General features: G+C 44.0%; 1 protein-coding gene across 2 annotated transcripts in view; it reads left to right on the forward strand.

Moving 5' to 3' along the window:
* Window positions 1–2,033: 2,033 nt before the first annotated feature.
* The window catches only part of LOC129867474 (E3 ubiquitin-protein ligase RNF13-like), a 99,072-nt gene continuing 78,583 nt past the window's right edge, over window positions 2,034–22,522 (forward strand). Inside the window, exons 1-3 of one of the 2 annotated variants that reach the window (XM_055940910.1) lie at window positions 2,034–2,228; window positions 9,837–10,041; window positions 10,167–10,247. In XM_055940910.1, the coding sequence (XP_055796885.1) occupies window positions 9,928–10,041; window positions 10,167–10,247 (195 nt within the window). In that variant the 5' untranslated portion in view covers window positions 2,034–2,228; window positions 9,837–9,927. Of the gene's footprint in view, window positions 2,229–2,565; window positions 2,903–9,836; window positions 10,042–10,166; window positions 10,248–22,522 lie in introns of those variants that run through there. The other variant, XM_055940911.1, reaches the window with a different exon arrangement.

Raw genomic sequence — 22,522 nt, forward strand, 5'->3', positions numbered from 1 at the left:
GCCTCGGAACAGTGGGTTAATTGTCTCTTTCAGGAGCAGAACGAGAGATATTTACCTTGTCAGCTCGGGGATTTGATCTTGCAACCTTCCGGTTACTAGGCCAACGCTCTAACCACTAGCTTCCCTGACTCACTTACAATAAGGGCTGTGTGTTGTGTAGGCTTACCCTGGTGCAACGTTCTGCTAACCATGTAAATCTCTCTCGGACACAAGGTGACTTTTATCAATGTATTTCGGCTCTATTTACTCTTCAGGTTCGAAAATGCTAATTAGCACCAAAGTAGACATCATGCAAAACTACAAATCCCTGCAAGCTCCTGCACATCATCTCCAGCTGATACCTTTGCTAACAGGTCCTGTGTCAATTTAAAACTTGAACAAGACAGTTCACAATTGTCCATTTAAAGAAATGTAGCCAATTTATTCATTCCTACATTAAGCTGACATTAGATAGTTAATCCATTGATTATTTTTTAAATTATTATTTATTTAAAAAAAAAAAATCTCCCATTTTCTCCCCAATTTTCGTGGTATCCAATCGCTAGTAATTACTACCTTGTCTCATCGCTACAACTCCTGTACGGGCTCGGGAGAGACGAAGGTCGAAAGCCATGCGTCCTCCGAAGCACAACCCAACCAGTACACCAGTATCTCTTCTTGCACATGATCATCTGATGATTTATCACTCCAGTGTTAATCTGCTAAATTGTAATTATTCGATTTATTGCCTACCTCATGCCTTTTGCTTACATTGTATATAGATTCTCTTTTTTCTACCATGTTATTGACTTGTTTATTGTTTACTCTGTGTTGTTGTCTGTTCACACTGCTATGCTTTATCTTGGCCAGGTCGCAGTTGCAAATGAGAACCGGGAGGCCACCCGGGAGGCCCTAATCCATTGATTCTTACCTTTGCCTCGATTCGGTAGTCTCGTCCAGATCATCATGGCATTTGTAGTTCTTTATGATAGCCACATTAGCAGCTAATTAGCATTTCATTTTGAGGGGGTAAATACAGACGAATATATTGATAAAAGTCCCCTTGTCCTAGAAAGATTTAGACGGTATTCAAAACGTCACGCCAGGGTAAGCCTACACGAAACAAAGCAATTATTTTAAGTGTTTCTGAAATATCCTATGAGAAAAAGGTTTTATGGGTATGACTCTGTGGTACTCTTATTGTTACACAAAACACCAGTGTACACACAGGAATTATACAACCAAACAAACAACCAATTACAGATTATTCAAAAGGCCTTTAAAAGACAGGTATTGATTGCTTTTACAGCTTTCTTATTCGAAGGATGTAGAATAATCTAGAACGCCTTATAGAAAACAAGGAAGACTGGGTCTTTATTAGTGAATGTACATATATTAATGACTTTTTTCCCATTATTACAATTACATTAAAGAGTTTTTTTGTATATTATAGTTAATGAAACCAAGCAGCACATTACCCCATAATAAACAAAAGTATTCAAGACTATTATCAATTATAAATCTATAAATAGCTTGCAATAATTTCTTTACATGTAGACAATGCCAAAATGAATGCAAAACTTTTTCTGGATGCTTTCCCCAAAAAGTACAGTTAATGGTACTTTTTTGTTTGTTTCTTCAGGTAATGATTCGCAGGGTTATACTTATGGATAATTCTGAAAGAGACTTCTTTGACCTTGTTAACAAGCAGATATTTGTGTGGTACAATAACCAAACCTTCCTAAATATATGATTAACAATGTATTCCAGGCCAGCAATGCGGGTTCCAGGCCAGCACTGCTTCGCTATTATTCTCCCACATCTTGCGCTCGAATTCATAGTCAAACTGTCAGCCACCCAATTTAAACCTTTGCATACACGGTCACACACCCCACACATACAAAGACTATATATTCGAGATCATTTTTCTACTGTAAATGCATGATGCATCACGTGGTTATGTTTACCTCAGGAAACAGTTTCGGAAAGGAGAGATTGATTGTCATTCCGTCCAATCAGCAGCAACAATCTGCTCGGGGGGGGCGGGGGGTGCAGATAGAGGAAGCTCTACACAACACTCACATGAAGGAGCTGGCTAGCTAGGGATTATTGTTGACGTTCTGTTGTACTGACATGTTAAAGTAAAGGAATAAAGTTGTTGCGATCATACGTATAGATAGCAATTTATTGTAATGTCCATATCATTCGCATATTTTTTAAACCAGAGGAAACTTCGGTCTGATTCAAAGGTAACTTTCCATGATCTAACGTTAGTTATCTAGCTAGCTAACTTGCATTTGTAGCGCTGATAAAGCTAGCTGTTAGCAACGTCAAATACGCTGGTGTTTAGACTCGAGTCATGTCATGATGTTGCTATCAAGCATGGGAGTTGCAAAGCTGGCCTAATAATGGTATTTAGCTTGCTAATAATGGTAGCTTGCTCCATCTGGTATATTTAGAAGACGTGTAATAGCTTGCTAAACAGGTTTGGCACCTCTACAGCTGCCATATATTATTAGTATCATAAAACCCGATTTACCACTTTTGCAGCTGTGTTTACGTTAGCCGGTGGTCAGTTCCACTACATTACACATAATAGTCATTGGAGGAAGGCGTATTCTGTATGGGGGAGGTTATCCGCGACGCATCGCTTGCGGTACGGTTTTGGAAAACAAAAGGTTATATTGATGCACGCCTTTTTATAGGATTATGATTCCCATATGGCCATATTTCCATGTTACAGCGCTTGTTTACGGACGGGAGACGGGAGACCGAGTGGACTACTTGTGCTAATTGGCTATCTGCGTTTCCAAACACCTAAGTTACTGAATGTGTAAACGGAAGACATATGCCGCAAACGTGTTGTCTTGTCACTGAAAAATACTGTCGGCTGCTGTGTTAAAAGCGGTTAAAACAGTGTACAGTAAGTGTGTATTTTGCATTTGTGAAATGTTTGATGTGATATGAAAGTACAGGGATTTATTTTTTCTATAACTACCGCAATGGAGAATCGATTTACGTTTAGATGGGAGTATTTGGTTGTTTTGGTTTCCAGAGCCAATTCGCCCTTTAAACAGAACATGAAACGTTAGGCTCTTTAGTCCAATATTGGGCTAAGATTAAGTTAGCTTGCTAGATAGATGGGAGATTTGTGACAAGAATAATATTAGCTAGGAAGTTAGCTTGGCTAACTGAATAGGTTGTTATCCAAGTAGGCTATGTGGTTAAAGTCGCTATCTGTCATACTGCTGGGTAGTCACATTACATGGGACTACATTGCCACATGACTTTGACATCATCCTTCTTTTGCAACTAATACCATGACTTCTACTTTTAGGCTTTACTTTACGAAGATCATTACATCTGTAGCAGGTATCTCACAGCAAATGTCCCCATACTTTTGAAAGGACCTACCTACTTGAAACTTGGAATTGTTTATTTGTGGCTTTACACACCTGTGCCACCTTGAAACATACAACATGTCATGTTTAAATGAATATTCAATATTTGGGGAGATATTTTGTGTTATTAGTAGCGCTTGGTGATTCTGTATGGCTATCTGATGTAGTCTAATGCATGTTAATTCCTCTCTGTCTGCATCTGTCATCACTGAGAAGCACAGGGCCCTAGTAGTAGGTTTACTCTTGATAAGCCTTTTATATATTTTCTTGACGACTCACACTGAATTTTAATTCTGCTGCTCTATTGATCGTAACACATTGTTTGAATCTGGCATCCTAGAAGTCGTTTGTGTGACTTTAAAAGGAGGGGTGTTGTCCAAAACAAATTCATCAGCGATTGGATCATCTCTAACAGATCTAACCAATCAGAATTTCAAAGTTGATTACTTCATCATGTAGGCTGGCTCTGGCCCAACTGTCGTTTTCTGGGACCATTCAGAACAGTCAGAATGTGTTTGGCCAGAGCAATGTGGATGGGTAGCCAGGGGTGCAACTTTCACTGCAGACGGGGGGGGGTCATGGCCCCCCCACATTCTGAAATTGCATTTTTGCTCCCCCCCAGTTATATCATTGGAATGTGATCTGCAACAATGGGCTTTAGGACCATGAGGGCACCTCCGAGCAGTCGGGTATGCTGTTTGGAGTGTTCAGCTGGCTGGATTTAGGACCACGCAAACACCACAGAGCGGGTTGACAGGCTGTGTGAAGGCAAAGCTTTTGGAAGGCTGGCTGGACCAGCACGGGAGAGTTGAGCATAGTTCAGTGTCTGTGTTGCGCTCTTTCACCGAGTTGTAAAAGCAAGCAGAACAGAAACTGGCTACTCTTTAGCTGACTGATGTAGCTGGCTCAGGTAACAGCAGTTTAACTTAACAGAAAAAAACGGATCCAGTGTTTGTTCACAGTGCTGAGCTAGTATTGTAACTGACATGTAATGTTAGCTAATGTTTCTTTCCCTCTCGACTGAGGTGAATGTATTAGCTACACTAGCTAGTAGCTACCATAGCCAGGCCAGCTCTTCGCAAGTTGATGTACCATTAGAGAGAGGGAGAGAGCTGACCAAAAGTTGGCTAAAGTTAGCTATTGTTTTTGCCTCAATCACATTACTCCTGAATCAAACGATGAAACCATCAGCCAAATGTTTGAAGATTGATATTTAGTTTTTTCAGTACAATGTGAGTTCAAAAAAAATATATATTAGTCAGTATGGCAATGAAATGTTATTGATCTGTCAGTTTCCCTAGCTAGTTCCCTACTTTTCTCACTGACACAGTAATAACACGACTCCCACCCGCTACCTCAAGAACTGGTCCCAAACCCACCCGCAGTCCCACAATGTTATTTTAGGCTTATTCGACGCAGCTCATTTGCCAGCAATGGTCCCAGCAATTTTGAGCCCTATATGCGCAAAAGTACATTTCAATCACCAGAGATTCTGACATGGCCCTTACATTGTATTACTAGGCTATATCAGCCACTATGCTAAATGTAGATTGAAGGGAGCAGAGCTGGAGAGACTTACTTTCGCTCAAACTATTTTTTATAGCTTACCTTTTTTTAGGAGTGGGAAGATTTTCAGACTGAGAAATATGGGTGATCAATATTTAGGCTTATTTCTAAGCAATGTAGTAAACTACTTAGGAAGTACATTTCCTTGGAAAGATAACTGCCCAGTGCTTCTCCACATAGGTTATTTCCTACTCTAATTAAATGAGACCACACGTGCACCTGATTTCTCAGGTATGGCTACTGAACTTGAAACAGCAAGAATGAGGACAGTGACACTTGCTATGTTTTGCATAGACCTATAGGATATAGCCTACCTTTTAGGAGGACGGTTTGCAGACAGAGACAAATAAATGGGTGACCAATACTTATTGAAATTGAAAAGGCGCACCATTGTAGCCTTTTCAATGATTACATTTTTGGATTGCACTTCGACTCACGTTGTTTGAGCGTCCTCTACTTCTTTGCATTATCAATAGCCTATTTATTTACAGACATTGTAGTAAACTACAGGCTAATAATATTTAAGTTAATTTAATATTTAAGTTAACTGCCACGTGATTCTCCGACCATGTATGCAGCCTAGTCTATTTCAATGAGACTACACATACTAGGGACACTTGAACACTCACAGACTCACAGGGGTCTCAGCAGGGTCAGGTAACCAGGGAAGACCAGTCTGTGACAGGGATCTCAGCAGGGTCAGGTAACCAGAGAAGACTTGTCTGTGACGGTGACAGGGGTCTCAGCAGGGTCAGGTAACCAGGGAAGACCCGTCTGTGACGGTGACAGGGGTCTCAGCAGGGTCAGGTAACCAGGGAAGATCAGTCTGTGACGGTGACAGGGGTCTCAGCAGGGTCAGGTAACCAGGGAAGACCTGTCTGTGACGGTGACAGGGGTCTCAGCAGGGTCAGGTAACCAGGGAAGATCAGTCTGTGACGGTGACAGGGGTCTCAGCAGGGTCAGGTAACCAGGGAAGACCTGTCTGTGACGGGGACAGGGATCTCAGCAGGGTCAGGTAACCAGGGAAGACCCGTCTGTGACGGTGACAGGGGTCTCAGCAGGGTCAGGTAACCAGGGAAGATCAGTCTGTGACGGTGACAGGGGTCTCAGCAGGGTCAGGTAACCATGACGGAGCTGAGGTAAATTTGTGCAGATACAACACTTTTTATTCTCTCTGGGCAGCAAACACTGGACAACCAAGAAGCTTCAAAGATGTAAACTATTTTAAGGCGGTCTGACAAACCTCTAAAGTTGATTTCCAAACTGAATCAAGGGTTGATAGAGGCTTTTCCCGATGACACAAAACAAAAATGTGAGGAAGACCTGGTAAAAGCTATTGATGATTGATGAATGGATACAGTTATGTTTGAATGTCCAGTCATGTTCATATAATCTCAGACATAAATGACTGCAGGTTAAGACCATCCATAGAACGTTCTATATGCCAGTGAAACTGAATATCATGCACTGAGAAATGTTATTCTTCTGCTGGAGGTGTTAAACACAAAAGGTGTATATTTGCATATGTTATGGTCTTGTGAAGGCTGGCTGAAATCTGGCAAAGAGTATGTTCTTTTATCTCAGCAGGTCTACAGGTTCTCCGTTCTCCCTGTTTTTGTTTGGTTGGAAATGTTGATACTGGAGACTGTTATCTGAAGAAACTGTGTAACCTAGCATTTATAGTGGCTAAGAAATGCACTGCCATTAATTGGAAGATTGGTTATCCTCCCACAATGTCAAGTTATGTATTGCTAGCTTGGATATATTACAAGATTAAGGGTATACTGGGGAACTTTCATTAGGCCTGGATGCCTTATATGGAATACAGTACGGTTAAAGGAGTCTGTATTGAAAACATGCCCTCGCCAGGGGAGATACCTATTTAGGCAAACCCTCGCTGCTGGGCTGCTCAGTCCTGTGGGTTGTCACTCTGGCCTTGGCCTAACACCACCAAAACCAATAAATTAATGTTTCACTAAGATCCTAAAGCTGAGTGGGGTGTGTTGGGTAGAGGTCGACCGATTATGATTTTTCAACGCCGGTACCGATTTATTGGAGGACCAAAGAAAGCTGATACCGATTAATAGGCCGATTATTATTATTATTTTTATATATTTTTTCTCTCTCTCTCTCTCTCTCTCTCTCTCTCTCTCTCTCTCTCTCTCTCTCTCTCTCTCTCTCTCTCTCCTCTCTCTCTCTCTCGCTCTCTCTCTCTCTCTCTCTCTCTCTCTCTCTCTCTCTCTCTCTCTCTCTCTCTCTCTCTCTCTCTCTCTCTCTCTCTCCTCTCTCTCTCTCTCTCTCTCTCTCTCTCTCTCTCTCTCTCTCTCTCTCTCTCTCTCTCTCTCCTCTCTCTCCTCTCTCTCTCTCTCTCTCTCTCTCCCCTCTCTCTCTCTCTCTCTCTCTCTCTCTCTCTCTCTCTCTCTATATATTTGTTATAATGACAATTACAACAATACTGAATGAACACTTATTTTAACTTAATATAATACATCAATAAAATCAATTTAGTCTCAAATAAATAATGAAACATGTTCATTTTGGTTTAAATAATGCAAAAACAAAGTGTTGGAGAAGAAAGTAAAAGTGCAATATGTGCCATGTAAAAAAAAGTTAACATTTAAGTTCCTTGCTCAGAACATATGAAAGCTGGTGGTTCCTTTTAACATGAGTCTTCAATATTCCCAGGTAAGAAGTTTTAGGTTGTAGTTATTATGGGACTATTTCTCTCTATACCATTTGTATTTCATATACCTACTATTGGATGTTCCAGTAGGCACTTTAGTATTGCCAGCCTAACCTCGGGAGTTGATAGGCTTGAAGTCATAAACAGCGCAATGCTTGAAGCACAGCGAAGAGCTGCTGGCAAATGCAGGAAAGTGCTGTTTGAATGAATTCTTTCGAGCTTGCTGCTACCTACCACCGCTCAGTCAGACTGCTCTATCAAATCATAGAGTTAATTATAATATAATAACACACAGAAATACGAGCCTTAGGTCATTAATATGGTCAAATCCGGAAACTATAATTTCAGCGAAATACGGAACCGTTCTGTATTTTATCTAACGGGTGGCATCCATAAGTCTAAATATTGCTCTTACATTGCACAAACTTCAATGTTATGTCATAATTATGTACAATTCTGGCAAATTAATTACGGTCTTTGTTAGGAAGAAATGGTCTTCACACAGTTCGCAACGAGCCAGGCGGCCCAAACTGCTGCATATACTCTGACTCTGCTTGCACAGAACGCAAGAGAAGTGGCACAATTTCCCTAGTTAAAAGAAATTCATGTTAGCAGGCAATATTAACTAAATATGCAGGTTTAAAAATATGTTTGTGTATTGATTTTAAGAAATGCATTGATGTTTATGGTTAGGTACACATTGGTGCAACGACAGTGCTTTTTTTTGCGAATGCGCTTGTTAAATCACCCGTTCGGCGAAGTAGGCTGTGAATCAATGATAAATTAACAGGCACCGCATCGATTATATGCAACGCAGGGCAAGCTAGATAAACTAGTAATATCATCAACCATGTGTAGTTAACTAGTGATTATGTTGAGATTGATTGTTTTTTATAAGATAAGTTTAATGCTAGCTAGCACCTTACCTTGGCTCCTTACTGCACTCACGTAACAGGTAGTCAGCCTGCCATGCAGTCTCCTCGTGGAGTGCAATGTAATCGGCTATATAACGGTGTCCAAAAAAGCAGATTACCGATTGTTATAAAAACTTGAAATCAGATCTAATTAATGGGTTGACCTCTAGTGTTGTGTTGGGGCGCTGCAGGGTGGTGGACACCTAGGGGCAGGACGGGGTGACCCAGCTATATTGTGTGCAAGTAAAAAGAGCTCTACAGTACTATTAGTCCTATGAGATTCATTATATGGAGGATTTGCTGTTTCTGTGTGTTAATGTATATTTGAGGTGTATGTGTTTTTAATGTTTTTGTTTCCAAACCTTTCCCCTGGGAATTAAAAAAAATGTAAGGTAGGAGGGAACTGGGAAGGAAATTGTGTTGTGAGAGAGTTGATATATATATTGACTAGACTGGTGGGGGTCGGGCGTGCAGGTTGCTCGGGCTGGCTGGGCGGTTTGGCTGAAATTTGATATAGAGGATGTCTTAATAAAGACAATCAAAAGTCTGTATTTTTTTTCAAGTGTTGTTCATTTTTTAGTCTTGGTTAAAGGTGCAACACAATATTTATTATTGAACTAGATCAAAGATAATTCAGTCTTATTAATCACTTAAACATATTTAATAATGATCTCTTACCAAGTTGAATTACTTTTTTTGTTTTAAGTAGAGACGGCTTGTTGGATTGTGTAAAAATGTAGGAAGTTGGCTTTAGATGACCCCCAAAAACTCTAGGAGAGAACCTGACGGGGGATCTTGGGGTCATGTCCCCCTCACTTCTAAAACCAAAGTGGCACCCCTGTGGGGAGCCAGGTAATTTATAAATGGGGTGTGGCTCCAGTACTGTTCAATTTAAGTAAATTCAGAAATAAACCCAATTCTAAATGTTCCTCATTGAAACAATTGCATGTTATTGGAATTTCAGTGTACTTCCAGAATTGAAATGGAATTAACCCCAACCCTGCTTTCAAGCTAGTAGGCTTAACTACTTCAATCTTGTGTGTGTGCGCAAGTGTGTTAGGCATGAATCAATGACAAATTCACTACTGTCTTATTTCAGAACCGAGCAGGATCACACCAGATTTCATCTAGTGACATATATAATTACAGTTTTCCAGTGGAACTTTGGGGTGTTTGTTCTGTGGGGGGCTGGGAGCAGACGTAGGCCTACAGACATTAACAATCGTGTGTGTGTGTGTGTGTGTGTGTGTGTGTGTGTGTGTGTGTGTGTGTGTGTGTGTACGTACACTGCAGGTGTGAGAGCTGCCAGTGCTGGGACAGTCCGTCCGTGTGTGTGTGACTGCGCAGGTGTGTGTCAGTTGACTGGCACAGCGCGGAATGCAAGATGCTGCTCTCCCTTGGGATGCTGATGCTGTCTGCCACACAGATCTACACCATCTTCACCGTGCAGCTCTTCGCCTTCCTCAACCTGCTGCCCGTTGAGGCCGACATCTCTGCCGTGAGTCCTCAGAGACAGAGACGGGCGGGTGGACAGACACGCAGACAGACTGAATGACTGACTGACGAAGAACTATTAGTTATTAACACCACATGATGTGATTTGTATTCTTCTTTCTCTTTCAGTACACATTTGACAACAAAACAGGCAATTTTGATGACCTGCCTGCACGCTTTGGGTACCGGCTGCCCAGCGATGGACTCAAGGTGGGTACAACAAGGTTAATTTTCTCTCTGTCAAATGCAAATGTTTAATGACAGGCTTACAAATCCCTGCAGTTCATTACAAGGACTCAATATGTCGACTTTTACATATATCCTGTAATTCTTACTGCTATTGACACTAGTTAAAGTATAACCAATGATATACAGTATATACAGTATCTCTCTCTCTCTCTCTGGTCAAAATGTATGCACTGAATATGGTGCATTTTGGGATGCAGATTAGTAGTGGGCCCAGTTGTGGTCCAGTGGCCAAACTGGAACTACAGGAAAGTGCACTGTGTTGTGAATGTGCAGCAGCAAGATCACCACGGCTTTCTAGTGAGAATGAGGTCATGGGTTGTGAGGTTCCCACTCATTGTTGACCCACACACAGCTGGCAACAGGGCTGACTCATGTCTGTGCTTCTAAGCCAGGCCATAATCGCCATTGCACTGCATACTGCCCTATCCCATCTGGACAAGAGGGATAACGATGTAAGAAGGCTGTTCATTGACTATAGTTCAGCCTTCAACACTATAGTACCCTCCAAGCTCTTCATTAAGCTCGGGGCCCTGGGTCGGAACCCCGCCCTGTGCAACTGGGTCCTGGACTTCCTGACAGGCCGCCCCCAGGTGGTAAAGGTAGACAACACCTCCACTACGCTGATCCTTAACACAGGGGCCCCACAAGGTTGCGTGCTCAGCCCCCTCATGTACTCCCTGTTTACTCAATCATCAAGTTTGCAGACAACAAACTGGGGGTGGGCTGGGACTGGGGGTGGGCTGGCGAAGAGCAGGGGTCACGTCTGTGTGCCCAGCCTGCCAGGCTTACTTTCGTAAGGCATCGGGTTATGAAAGCTGAGTGATTTAAAGGCCTACTCTCGTTCTCTTTTTCATAGTTTTTTTCCTGTTTCGCTCTCTCTCCAAGCAATCCATTTCCTTTTTTCTCTCTTTCTTATTTACTGTCTCACTCCACCTCTGTACTTTTCCTCCCTAGTGATGGAGAATACCTCATGATAAGCTGAGACCGTACTATTTACCAAGAATTTTCTACTTCTATATTTTTTGTAGCTGTCTATTTACCACCACAAACCAGTGCTGGCACTAAGACTGCACTCAACGAGCAGTATAGGGCCATAAGCAAAAAATAAAATGTACATCCAGAGGCGTCGCTCCTATTGGCCGGTGATTTTAATGCAGGGAAACTGAAATCCGTCTTACCTCATTTTAACCAGCATGTCACTTGTGCAACTAGAGGCGAAAAAACGAAACTCAATCACCTACACTCCACACACAGAAACGCATACGAAGCTCTCCCTCGCCCTCCATTTGGCAAATATGACTGTAACTCAACACTCCTGATTTCTGCTTACAAGCAAAAACTTAAACGGGAAGTACCAGTGATGCGCTCAATACGGAAGTGGTCCGATGAAGCGGATGCTAAGCAACAGGACTGTTTCACTAGTACAGACTGGAATATGTTCTGTGACTCATCCGATAACATTAAGGAGTTTACCACATCAGTCACCGGCTTTATTAATAAGTGCATTGATGACATTGTCCCCGCGGTGACCATACGTTAATATCCTAATCGGAAGCACTGAGCTAAAGGCTAGAGCTGCTGCTTTCAAGGAGTGGGACACTAATCCGGACGGTTGTAAGAAATCCCACTACGACCTCCGACGTGCCATCAAACAGTCAAAACATCAATACAGGACTAAGATCGAATCATACTATGCCGGCTCTGATGTTCATCGGATGTGGCAGGGGTTGCAAACTATCACAGATTACAAAGGGAAACCCAGCCGCGAGCCTACCAGATGAGCTAAATTTCTTCTATGCTCGCTTTGAGGCAAGCAACACTGAACCATGCATGAGCGCACCAGCTGTTCCAGACGACTGTGTGATCTCGCTCTCTGTAGCAGATGTTAGAACTACCTTTTAAACAGGTTAACATTCACAAGGCCACGTGGCCAGACAGATTACCAGGACTCTTACTCGGGTAACCAGGATCAGCTTGCAAGTTCAACCTCTCTCTGACCGTCTGTAATACCTACATGTATCAAGCACCATATTCCCTGCGCCCAAGAACGCCAAGGTAACCTGTCTAAATTACTATTGCCCTGTAGCACTCATATCTGTAGCCATGAAGTGCTTTTGAATGGCTGGACATGGCTCACATCAACAGCATCATCCCAGACACCCTGGACCCACTCCAATTAGCATAACGCCCCAACAGATCTACAGATGACGCAATCTCTATTGCACTCCACACTGACCTCTCCCACTTGGACAAGAGGAACACCTACGTGAGAATGCGGTTCATTGACGATAGTTCAACACCATAGTCCCCTCCAAGCTCATCGCTAAGCTCAAAACCCTGGGACTGAACACCTCCCTCTGCAACTGGATCCTGCACTTCCTGGCAGGCCGCAACAACATCTGCCATGCTTACCCTCAACACAGGGGCCCCTCGGGTTCGTGCTTAGTCCCCTCCTGTACTCCCTATTCAATCATGACTGCGTGGCCACTCCAACACCATCATTAAGTTTGCTGACAACACAACGATGGGGGGGGGGGGGGGGGGGGGGGGGGGTGTATGCAGACCCGTTATCAACTGCAGCCCCTCATGATTTCATATTTTTTTGTGGGCCCCACCCCTGTCAAAGTTGCCCATCTCTGGCCTAGAGCGAAGGGGTCAGTGACCTGGCAGTGTGGTGCCAGGACAACTTCTCCCTCAACATCATCAAGACAAAGGAGCTGATCGTAGACTACAGGAAACAGCGGGGCGAGTACGCCCCTATCCTCATCGACAGAGCTGTAGTGGAGCGGGTCGAAACTTCAAGTTCCTCGGTGTCCACATCACTAAGGACCTATCATGGTCCACACACCCCAGCACAGTCGTGAAGACGTCACGACTGTCAAGCACAAATAAAACATCACAAATCACCCAGAAAAACAGTTACATTTGTCCACAAATAAGTCACCAATCAATACTTTCAATAGCTTTCAACGGCACCAGAACATCATACATTTTGTTCCAGCAATACGGTGCATTAAAACTAAAAGCAGATTTACCCAGCTCGGTGGAGACCTTTGAAACCTCAAGTTAACCAATCCTGTGAACGGGTTAGACAAGCTCTGTTGTTGATTTAAAAGAAAATTTAAAATTCCCTCTGCGTTGTTGGGAAGGGCCCATAAGTATTTCACTCTTAGTCTTCACCTGTTGTTTACGAAGCATGTGACAAATAAAATTTGTTTTGAAAAATTGATACAGTTATAAAACTCCAGTATTGTTCAATATTCAGCTTGTTCTCCATCTTCTTTTTAAATAGTGAGCACTTTTATTTCCATGACTGATTTTAACACTGTCTCGTCCCTCTGCAGCAGACAGAAGTATTGTGATATCATATTGTGAGGTCCCTGGTAATTCCCAGCTCTACTTCTACCCTCCCCCCCACCCCCACCCCCTCTGACTGGAGCTAAGCCCAGCCACTTCACCCACTCGTTTGAACTCTCTGCCAGCGTGTCTGTGTGGATGCACTGCGGCGCTTTGAGCAAGGCAGGCGTGGCAACCCACACCCTAGGGCTCATCGTCTCACTTTGACATCTTGTTCCATCTTGTAAAAACAATATGGTCTCCTACATGTTAGTTCGGCTGCCATTTGGCTTCAGCAGGTCGCCCTGCGACGGTTGCAGTTGTACCGGTGGCATGCTGTCAGTGTTTGGACAGTAACTTGTCCTGCTGTGTTAACAAACTGTTTGGTAAATGTGGCGTGTCGACCATGTTTCTGTCCACTGTCCAGTGATTATCTGTGCAGTCGGGTGCACTGACCCAGAACCCATTTCTTCTGTTTGGTGCTTAAAGGGGCAATCTGTAGTTTATACATCCATTTGGTATTTTTAAAGTAAAAGTCATTCTTGAAGAATATAACTCATGAGCTTAGTTCAACTGTTGTCTCCCATCAGAACCTAAAGTATAGCTTGTTTTACTCCAATGTTTGTTTACTTTGACTTTGTTTACAAACACTTCATATAGCTTCAAAACATGGTTAAAACTATAATTTTGATATAATGGATGGCCAGTCCTTACATCCATAGCTTGGTTATGAATTTGAGTGGTTACATTTCTCCAGCACCAACCCTCAACTTAAAAAAAAAACTAAAACAGGGGTGGTGAGTTTGTTTTGTTATTGTTCCAACTGCTGATTGTAGCTTTATGGAACACCACTACTATTCCCTTATGGCTTCCACCTCTCCAGTCCCTGTGAAGGCTAGTGAACCATGGAAGAACTGAGAGAAGAAGGTTTAGGAATGAACTGCAGCAGCTTCCATGTCCCAAGGGATTGCAGTCCTGATGGAACAAACCTTCCATCCTACAATGGAGCCTGCAGTTTGTCCCAGAATCACAAGACACTTACCAGCTTGCTTGTCTCCCATGATTTCCCAGTGGGCCTCAGTCTGGGCTTTCTTTCAGTGGAACCACACCCCTCCCATGCCCCGAAATGGCACAGTGTACGACTAGCCGTGCGTCCCAAATGGGACACCTTGGAACATTAATCTCTTACACACAAGGAAAGTGTGCGAAGCGCACGTGCGGCCAGCCATTCCCTCAAGGGTGAAGTAGTACTAAAGGCAATGATAGTACTGACAGAAAATGTAGCCAAGGCCTGATGTTCTCTTATAGAACACAGTGTGTCATGGAGGTTTTCCCGCTAAATCTCGTGTCTGTTCAAGAGGATGTAACAGAACTTTATAATTGAAATGTATCATGTTGAAAAATGACTTGCTGTCTGTCAGCTTCATTCTATTTCTATCTACATCGGTAAGACTTCCCCTGAATACACCCCTTCCTCTTTTAATTTGGTCAACGGGTAGGCAATGGTTTTCATGTTGTGTTCCTCATGCGAAGCACAGGACTCTCACTTCCACTCTTCTTACAAAATACAGACTGAACATCGATACAAGCGTGACCTGGGGATGGTTTATGCTGCCAAGCAAAAGTTTCAAAAACTGGTATTAGATTAGGCCCTGGTTTACTTTGAAATATGTTATTCCTCCCTACTTAGAGGTCGTCTAATCGCTTATCTAACATGACTAGAATGCTGTAGGCTATTTGCTGAAACTGCTGATTTACCCATATCAAGTCATGTCCAATTAGTTAATCTGTGATTAGTTAAGGAAGGATAATAAAAAATTGTCTGAGTCTCTTCCCATTTTATTTGTGGTAAATATATGCAGAGTGATTCCTATGGCTTTGTTCAATTAGTGATAGGGCAGCAGATAATTGCCCTGGGGGAACTTAACGGAACAGTGACTAGCATTTAGCAGGGACAGGAAGCACTGTGTCATATCCTGTCACATGTCTGGCTCGGGATGCAGGAGGGGGAGTGGCCTGGGAAGCTGAAGGGCAGCTGGATTCGGCCTGTGACTTTTGAAGATGGGAAGCGGCTATGTACACATCTTTAAAACGGGAAAGATCATGCTGACCCATTTCCAGTCCATACAGCTACAGGGCCTCCAGAAAGTATTCACATCCCTTAACTGTTCCCACGTTTAGTTGTTACAAAGTGGGATTCAAATGGATTTAATTGTTGTTTTTTTTGTCAACAATCTACACAAAATACTCTGTCAAAGTGGAAGGAAAATTTATGAAAAATTAAACACGGACATACTTTTGTGTGTGTGTGGACACGGCTTCAAATTTGTGGATTTGGCTATTTAAGCCACACAAGTTGGTGACAGATGTATAAAATCGAGCACACAGCCACGCAATCGCCATAGACAAACACTGGCAGTAGAATGGGCTTACTGAAGAGCTCAGTGACTTTCAACGGGACACAGTCATAGGATGCCACCTTTTCAACAAGTTAGTTCGTGACATTTCTGCCCTGCTAGATCTGCTGGAGCATTTTAATCCCTGGTTGTTGTTTTTTTTAACTGCTGCTTGCGTTTGTAAAGGGAAATGTTTTGTTAGCCTTAACCTACTTAGAGATTGAAACCCATGCAGTCAGATCCTGGAGCCTGACTTTCATCTGAGTGTGTCCCAGTCTGCTATCTATACCACTGTGTTACAGTGGCCTGGCCTGGCCCTCTTAGGATGCGCCACAAATGGCACGGACCCTGGTCAAAAGTAGGGCACTGCATAGGGAATAGGGTGCCATAGGCCCTGGTCAAAAGTAGGGCACTGCATAGGGAATAGGGTGCCATAGGCCCTGGTCAAAAGTAGGGCACTGCATAGGGAATAGGGTGCCATAGGCCCTGGTCAAAAGTAGGACACTATATAGGGTGCCATAGGCCCCTGGTCAAAAGTAGGGCACTATATAGGGAATAGGGTGCCATAGGCCCCTGGTCAAAAGTAGGGCACTATATAGGGAATAGGGTGCCATTTGGGACACAAACCCAATTCAGAAAATACCACTTTATTGTTCTGTATCAAATATTACAACCCAGTTTTGGGCTGTAAAAATGTTCCACTTGATTCCTTATTTCATGCGACAGATCAACATTAAAATGGAGAAGTTGATATGTTTCTGGGTGCCGATAATACTTGATTTGCTAGATAAAATGTTTGCCTCTGTTGGTTTAGTTCCCATTTTTTGTGCTGTCTACAATGACCCTTACATGTTAGATCCTTGTCATGTCAGCTGCTTAGTGTGTATGTGCTTAGTAGTTTCATTGTAACATATGAGATTGAGGGGGTTTAGCCATTTTTCAAGACAGTTGAATCCGTTGAGCTGCTCCTCTTTGTGTGCAGTGGTATCTATGAAACCTTCTCTACTAATCTGTTTTTTTAGATTCATTCATTTTAATCTGCTTAAAACTGCGCCAACTGGAGGCTATTTAATAATTCCTCTGTTTTTCCTCTGTTATTACCGAGGCAAATCCGTAAACGGGGTCTGTGTTTAGTGACATTTACGGACTGGGATTAGGTATAGACCTAGGTTCAAATACTGTCTTAATCTGTGTTTGAGTTTGTTCCATGAAACCACATAATCAAATAGTCTCAACATTGTAATATTCATAATCTGTCAGGCCAAAGAAAACACTCAAGTATTTTTCAAATACTATTTGAATCAAAGTCTGATTTAGGTTTCACGACCGCTAGGAAATCCCTCAGTGCAGGAGGAGGAAGTGTTGTCTGTGAATGCCCTACAGATAGAAATGTGTAGTGAATACCCCATCCAATTGGGTTAGGGTAAGCATGATCCAGTCACGCTGTCCTCCAGAGTGGAAAGTCTCTCAGCACTGTGTCAAGTCAATGCTGAAAAGTCAGAGGAAACCCACCTCCGGGAACCAAAATGGTTCCTCTTTTATATGGTAAGGAAATTATTTACCAACATCGGCCCCCGAATTCAAAACCTGAAAAAGGGTCTTTTAAAAAATAACGTTAAAAAATGGCAGGTGTTTTATTGTATTTTTCCCTCAAGTATACTGTGTTCTGTACAGAGTAGTGTTTAGGCATTTCCTTGTGGGTCCATTGCCAACAGGGGGAGCTATTGCAGCTTGTTCTGAGCCAGGTGAGAATGTGAGCCAGTGACACAAGTGATGTCATAGCAGGCTTTGCAGAAGGTATACAGTGAGAATTCCAGTCTGTGTTCCTTTTTGAAACAGGATTCAATATAAAGTAGACCATCTATCAGCTTCCATTGCCAGTTCTTCACTACCTCCTTTGTATCAAATCAAGAATGGAACAAGCTTTTGTAATTGACTTGACAACATAGAAGGAAACACTTGAGTAAATGAGGGATACAAAGCATGTTGAAAGGCAGTTGCTTCCACACTGGTATGGTTCCTGAGTTAATTAAGACATTAACAATCCCCATCATACTTACATGTATACAAATGCCCAGTTGCCCTTTATTTTGGCTAGAAGAAGAGATCTTTGACTTTGAAAGAGGCGTCTCGGAGAACCGAAGGAGGTTTAAAGGGTGTGTATCAGTCACCTGATCTCAACCCAATTGAACACTAGCGGGATATTCTGGAGCTGGACCTGAGACGGGGTTTTCCACCAACATCAACAAAACACCAAATGATGGAATTTCTTGTGGAAGAATGATGTCGCATCCCTCCAACAGAGTTCCAGACACTTGTAGAATATAAAGGCGCGTTGAAGCTGTTCCGGTCGGTTTGTGGTGGCCCAACGCCCTATTAAGACACTATGTTGGTGTTACCTTTTATTTTGACAGTTACCTGTACATATGAGATCCTGTTACCTTTTATTTTGACAGTTACCTGTACATATGAGATGCTGTCCATCCTCTGGGGGAAGTTGATGGTTTGTTTCTATACCTTTTACTCTTTCATTGATCATCCTTTTTTATTTGGAGAGATTGACCTCAATGTGGCAGCTTGCAAGAGCTGTATCGCTGCCATTCAGAAAACACACACACACAGTCGTAGCAGTGTAAGGTACACACACACACACACACACACAGTCGTAGCAGTGTAAGGTGTACACACACACACACACACAGTCTTAGCAGTGTAGGGTGTGCATACACCGAGAAAAGTACTGGCAATGCAGGAAGTCTGGGTCTGTTTTGAAGTTCTAGGCACTGGCATGTCTCCTGAGACTGAATTCAAGCTCCTCCACTAAAACTTTCACCGCTGGCTGTAGCTGGTGCTGAGTCAAGGCCCCACACCCACCCAATCCCACAGCAATTTACAGCTCAGCTGTGTCCCATATCGCACCCTATTGCCGACATGGTGTACTACTTCTGACCGGGCCTTATAGGCCTCTGTGTATATGGGGAATAGGGTGGCTGCCATTTTATCTCCCGAGTGGCGCAGCGGTCTAAGACCCTGCATCTCAGTACTACAGACCCTGGTTCCACTCCAGGCTGTATCACAGCGGTCTAAGACCCTGCATCTCAGTACTACAGACCCCGGTTCCATTCCAGGCTGTATCACAGCGGTCTATGACCCTACATCTCAGTACTACAGACCCCGGTTCCATTCCAGGCTGTATCACAGCGGTCTAAGAACCTGCATCTCAGTACTACAGACCCCGGTTCCATTCCAGGCTGTATCACAACCGGCCGCGATTGGGAGTCCCAAAGAGCGGCTCACAATTGGCCCAGCGTCGTCAGGGTTTGGCCGGTGTAGGCCATCATTGTAAATAAGAATTTGTTCTTAACTGACTTGCCTAGTTTAAAAAAAGGTAAAATAAAGAACAATTTGGGACACAACCCTCTCTCTCAGCCTGTCACCCCGGGCAACCATCTGATAGGATGTGCAATTACACTGGTTTTAAGATGCGCTGTGCAGAACTAGCTCTGCCGTTTCCTGGCTGCTAAAATTCAAATGGTTCATCTAATTTCAGTTTGTGACAAAACAAGCAAGTAGAGAGTCATTGTACCATCTAAACCGCTGAGAAATATCATTTACATAACCAAATAATACTGTATTTTCAACTGTTTTTTTTTTTTAGCTGGTGTACAAAAACAAAGTAAACGACTCAACTAAACTTAAGAACGTGTCTTCAATGAGAATTACAGATCTATAACACATTTCTATGTGAATTTGGTCTGTTCGCCCATAAAGTTACATATTGCAGCCTTTAATAGTGCAAGGAAATGGGACAGATATTACCAAATCAATAAATCTGGTTCAATGTGAAACCAGCTAGCGTGAGGTTACTGTGAAGCCATATGGCGTGAGGTTCCTGTGAAGCCATATGGCGTGAGGTTACTGTGAAGCCATATGGCGTGAGGTTACTGTGAAGCCATATGGCGTGAGGTTACTGTGAAGCCATATGGCGTGAGGTTACTGTGAAGCCAGTTGGCGTGAGGTTACTGTGAAGCCATATGGCGTGAGGTTACTGTGAAGCCATATGGCGTGAGGTTACTGTGAAGCCAGTTGGCGTGAGGTTACTGTGAAGCCAGCTGGCGTGAGGTTACTGTGAAGCCAGTTGGCGTGAGGTTACTGTGAAGCCATATGGCGTGTGGTTACTGTGAAGCCATATGGCGTGTGGTTACTGTGAAGCCATATGGCGTGAGGTTACTGTGAAGCCATATGGCGTGAGGTTACTGTGAAGCCATATGGCGTGAGGTTACTGTGAAGCCAGTTGGCGTGTGGTTACTGTGAAGTCAGTTGGCGTGTGGTTACTGTGAAGTCAGTTGGCGTGTGGTTACTGTGAAGTCAGTTGGCGTGAGGTTACTGTGAAGCCATATGGCGTGAGGTTACTGTGAAGCCATATGGCGTGAGGTTACTGTGAAGCCATATGGCGTGAGGTTACTGTGAAGCCAGTTGGCGTGAGGTTACTGTGAAGCCAGTTGGCGTGAGGTTACTGTGAAGCCAGTTGGCGTGAGGTTACTGTGAAGCCAGTTGGCGTGAGGTTACTGTGAAGCCAGTTGGCGTGAGGTTACTGTGAAACCAGTTGGCGTGTGGTTACTGTGAAGCCATATGGCGTGAGGTTACTGTGAAGCCAGTTGGCGTGTGGTTACTGTGAAGTCAGTTGGCGTGTGGTTACTGTGAAGTCAGTTGGCGTGTGGTTACTGTGAAGTCAGTTGGCGTGTGGTTACTGTGAAGTCAGTTGGCGTGAGGTTACTGTGAAGCCATATGGCGTGAGGTTACTGTGAAGCCATATGGCGTGAGGTTACTGTGAAGCCATATGGCGTGAGGTTACTGTGAAGCCAGTTGGCGTGAGGTTACTGTGAAGCCAGTTGGCGTGAGGTTACTGTGAAGCCAGTTGGCGTGAGGTTACTGTGAAACCAGTTGGCGTGTGGTTACTGTGAAGCCATATGGCGTGAGGTTACTGTGAAGCCAGTTGGCGTGAGGTTACTGTGAAGCCAGCTGGCGTGAGGTTACTGTGAAGCCAGCTGGCGTGAGGTTACTGTGAAGCCAGCTGGCGTGAGGTTACTGTGAAGCCAGCTGGCGTGAGGTTACTGTGAAGCCAGCTGGCGTGAGGTTACTGTGAAGCCAGTTGGCGTGAGGTTACTGTGAAGCCAGTTGGCGTGTGGTTACTGTGAAGCCAGTTGGCGTGAGGTTACTGTGAAGCCAGTTGGCGTGAGGTTACTGTGAAGCCAGCTGGCGTGAGGTTACTGTGAAGCCATATGGCGTGTGGTTACTGTGAAGCCATATGGCGTGTGGTTACTGTGAAGCCAAATGGCGTGAGGTTACTGTGAAGCCATATGGCGTGTGGTTACTGTGAAGCCATATGGCGTGTGGTTACTGTGAAGCCATATGGCGTGAGGTTACTGTGAAGCCAGTTGGCGTGTGGTTACTGTGAAGCCAGTTGGCGTGTGGTTACTGTGAAGTCAGTTGGCGTGTGGTTACTGTGAAGTCAGTTGGCGTGTGGTTACTGTGAAGTCAGTTGGCGTGTGGTTACTGTGAAGTCAGTTGGCGTGAGGTTACTGTGAAGCCATATGGCGTGAGGTTACTGTGAAGCCATATGGCGTGAGGTTACTGTGAAGCCAGTTGGCGTGAGGTTACTGTGAAGCCAGTTGGCGTGAGGTTACTGTGAAGCCAGTTGGCGTGAGGTTACTGTGAAGCCAGTTGGCGTGAGGTTACTGTGAAGCCAGTTGGCGTGAGGTTACTGTGAAGCCAGTTGGCGTGAGGTTACTGTGAAGCCAGTTGGCGTGAGGTTACTGTGAAGCCAGTTGGCGTGAGGTTACTGTGAAGCCAGTTGGCGTGTGGTTACTGTGAAGCCAGTTGGCGTGTGGTTACTGTGAAGCCAGTTGGCGTGTGGTTACTGTGAAGCCAGTTGGCGTGTGGTTACTGTGAAGCCAGTTGGCGTGTGGTTACTGTGAAGCCAGTTGGCGTGTGGTTACTGTGAAGCCAGTTGGCGTGTGGTTACTGTGAAGCCAGTTGGCGTGTGGTTACTGTGAAACCAGTTGGCGTGTGGTTACTGTGAAACCAGCTGGCGTGTGGTTACTGTGAAGCCAGCTGGCGTGTGGTTACTGTGAAACCAGTTGGCGTGAGGTTACTGTGAAGCCAGCTGGCGTGAGGTTACTGTGAAGCCAGTTGGCGTGAGGTTACTGTGAAGCCAGTTGGCGTGAGGTTACTGTGAAGCCAGTTGGCGTGAGGTTACTGTGAAGCCAGTTGGCGTGTGGTTACTGTGAAGCCAGTTGGCGTGTGGTTACTGTGAAGCCAGTTGGCGTGTGGTTACTGTGAAGCCAGTTGGCGTGAGGTTACTGTGAAGCCAGTTGGCGTGTGGTTACTGTGAAGCCAGTTGGCGTGAGGCTACTGTGAAGCCAGTTGGCGTGAGGCTACTGTGAAGCCAGTTGGCGTGAGGCTACTGTGAAGCCAGTTGGCGTGAGGTTACTGTGAAGCCAG

Source organism: Salvelinus fontinalis, chromosome 12 (assembly GCF_029448725.1).
Source record: "Salvelinus fontinalis isolate EN_2023a chromosome 12, ASM2944872v1, whole genome shotgun sequence".
Lineage (NCBI taxonomy): Eukaryota > Metazoa > Chordata > Actinopteri > Salmoniformes > Salmonidae > Salvelinus > Salvelinus fontinalis.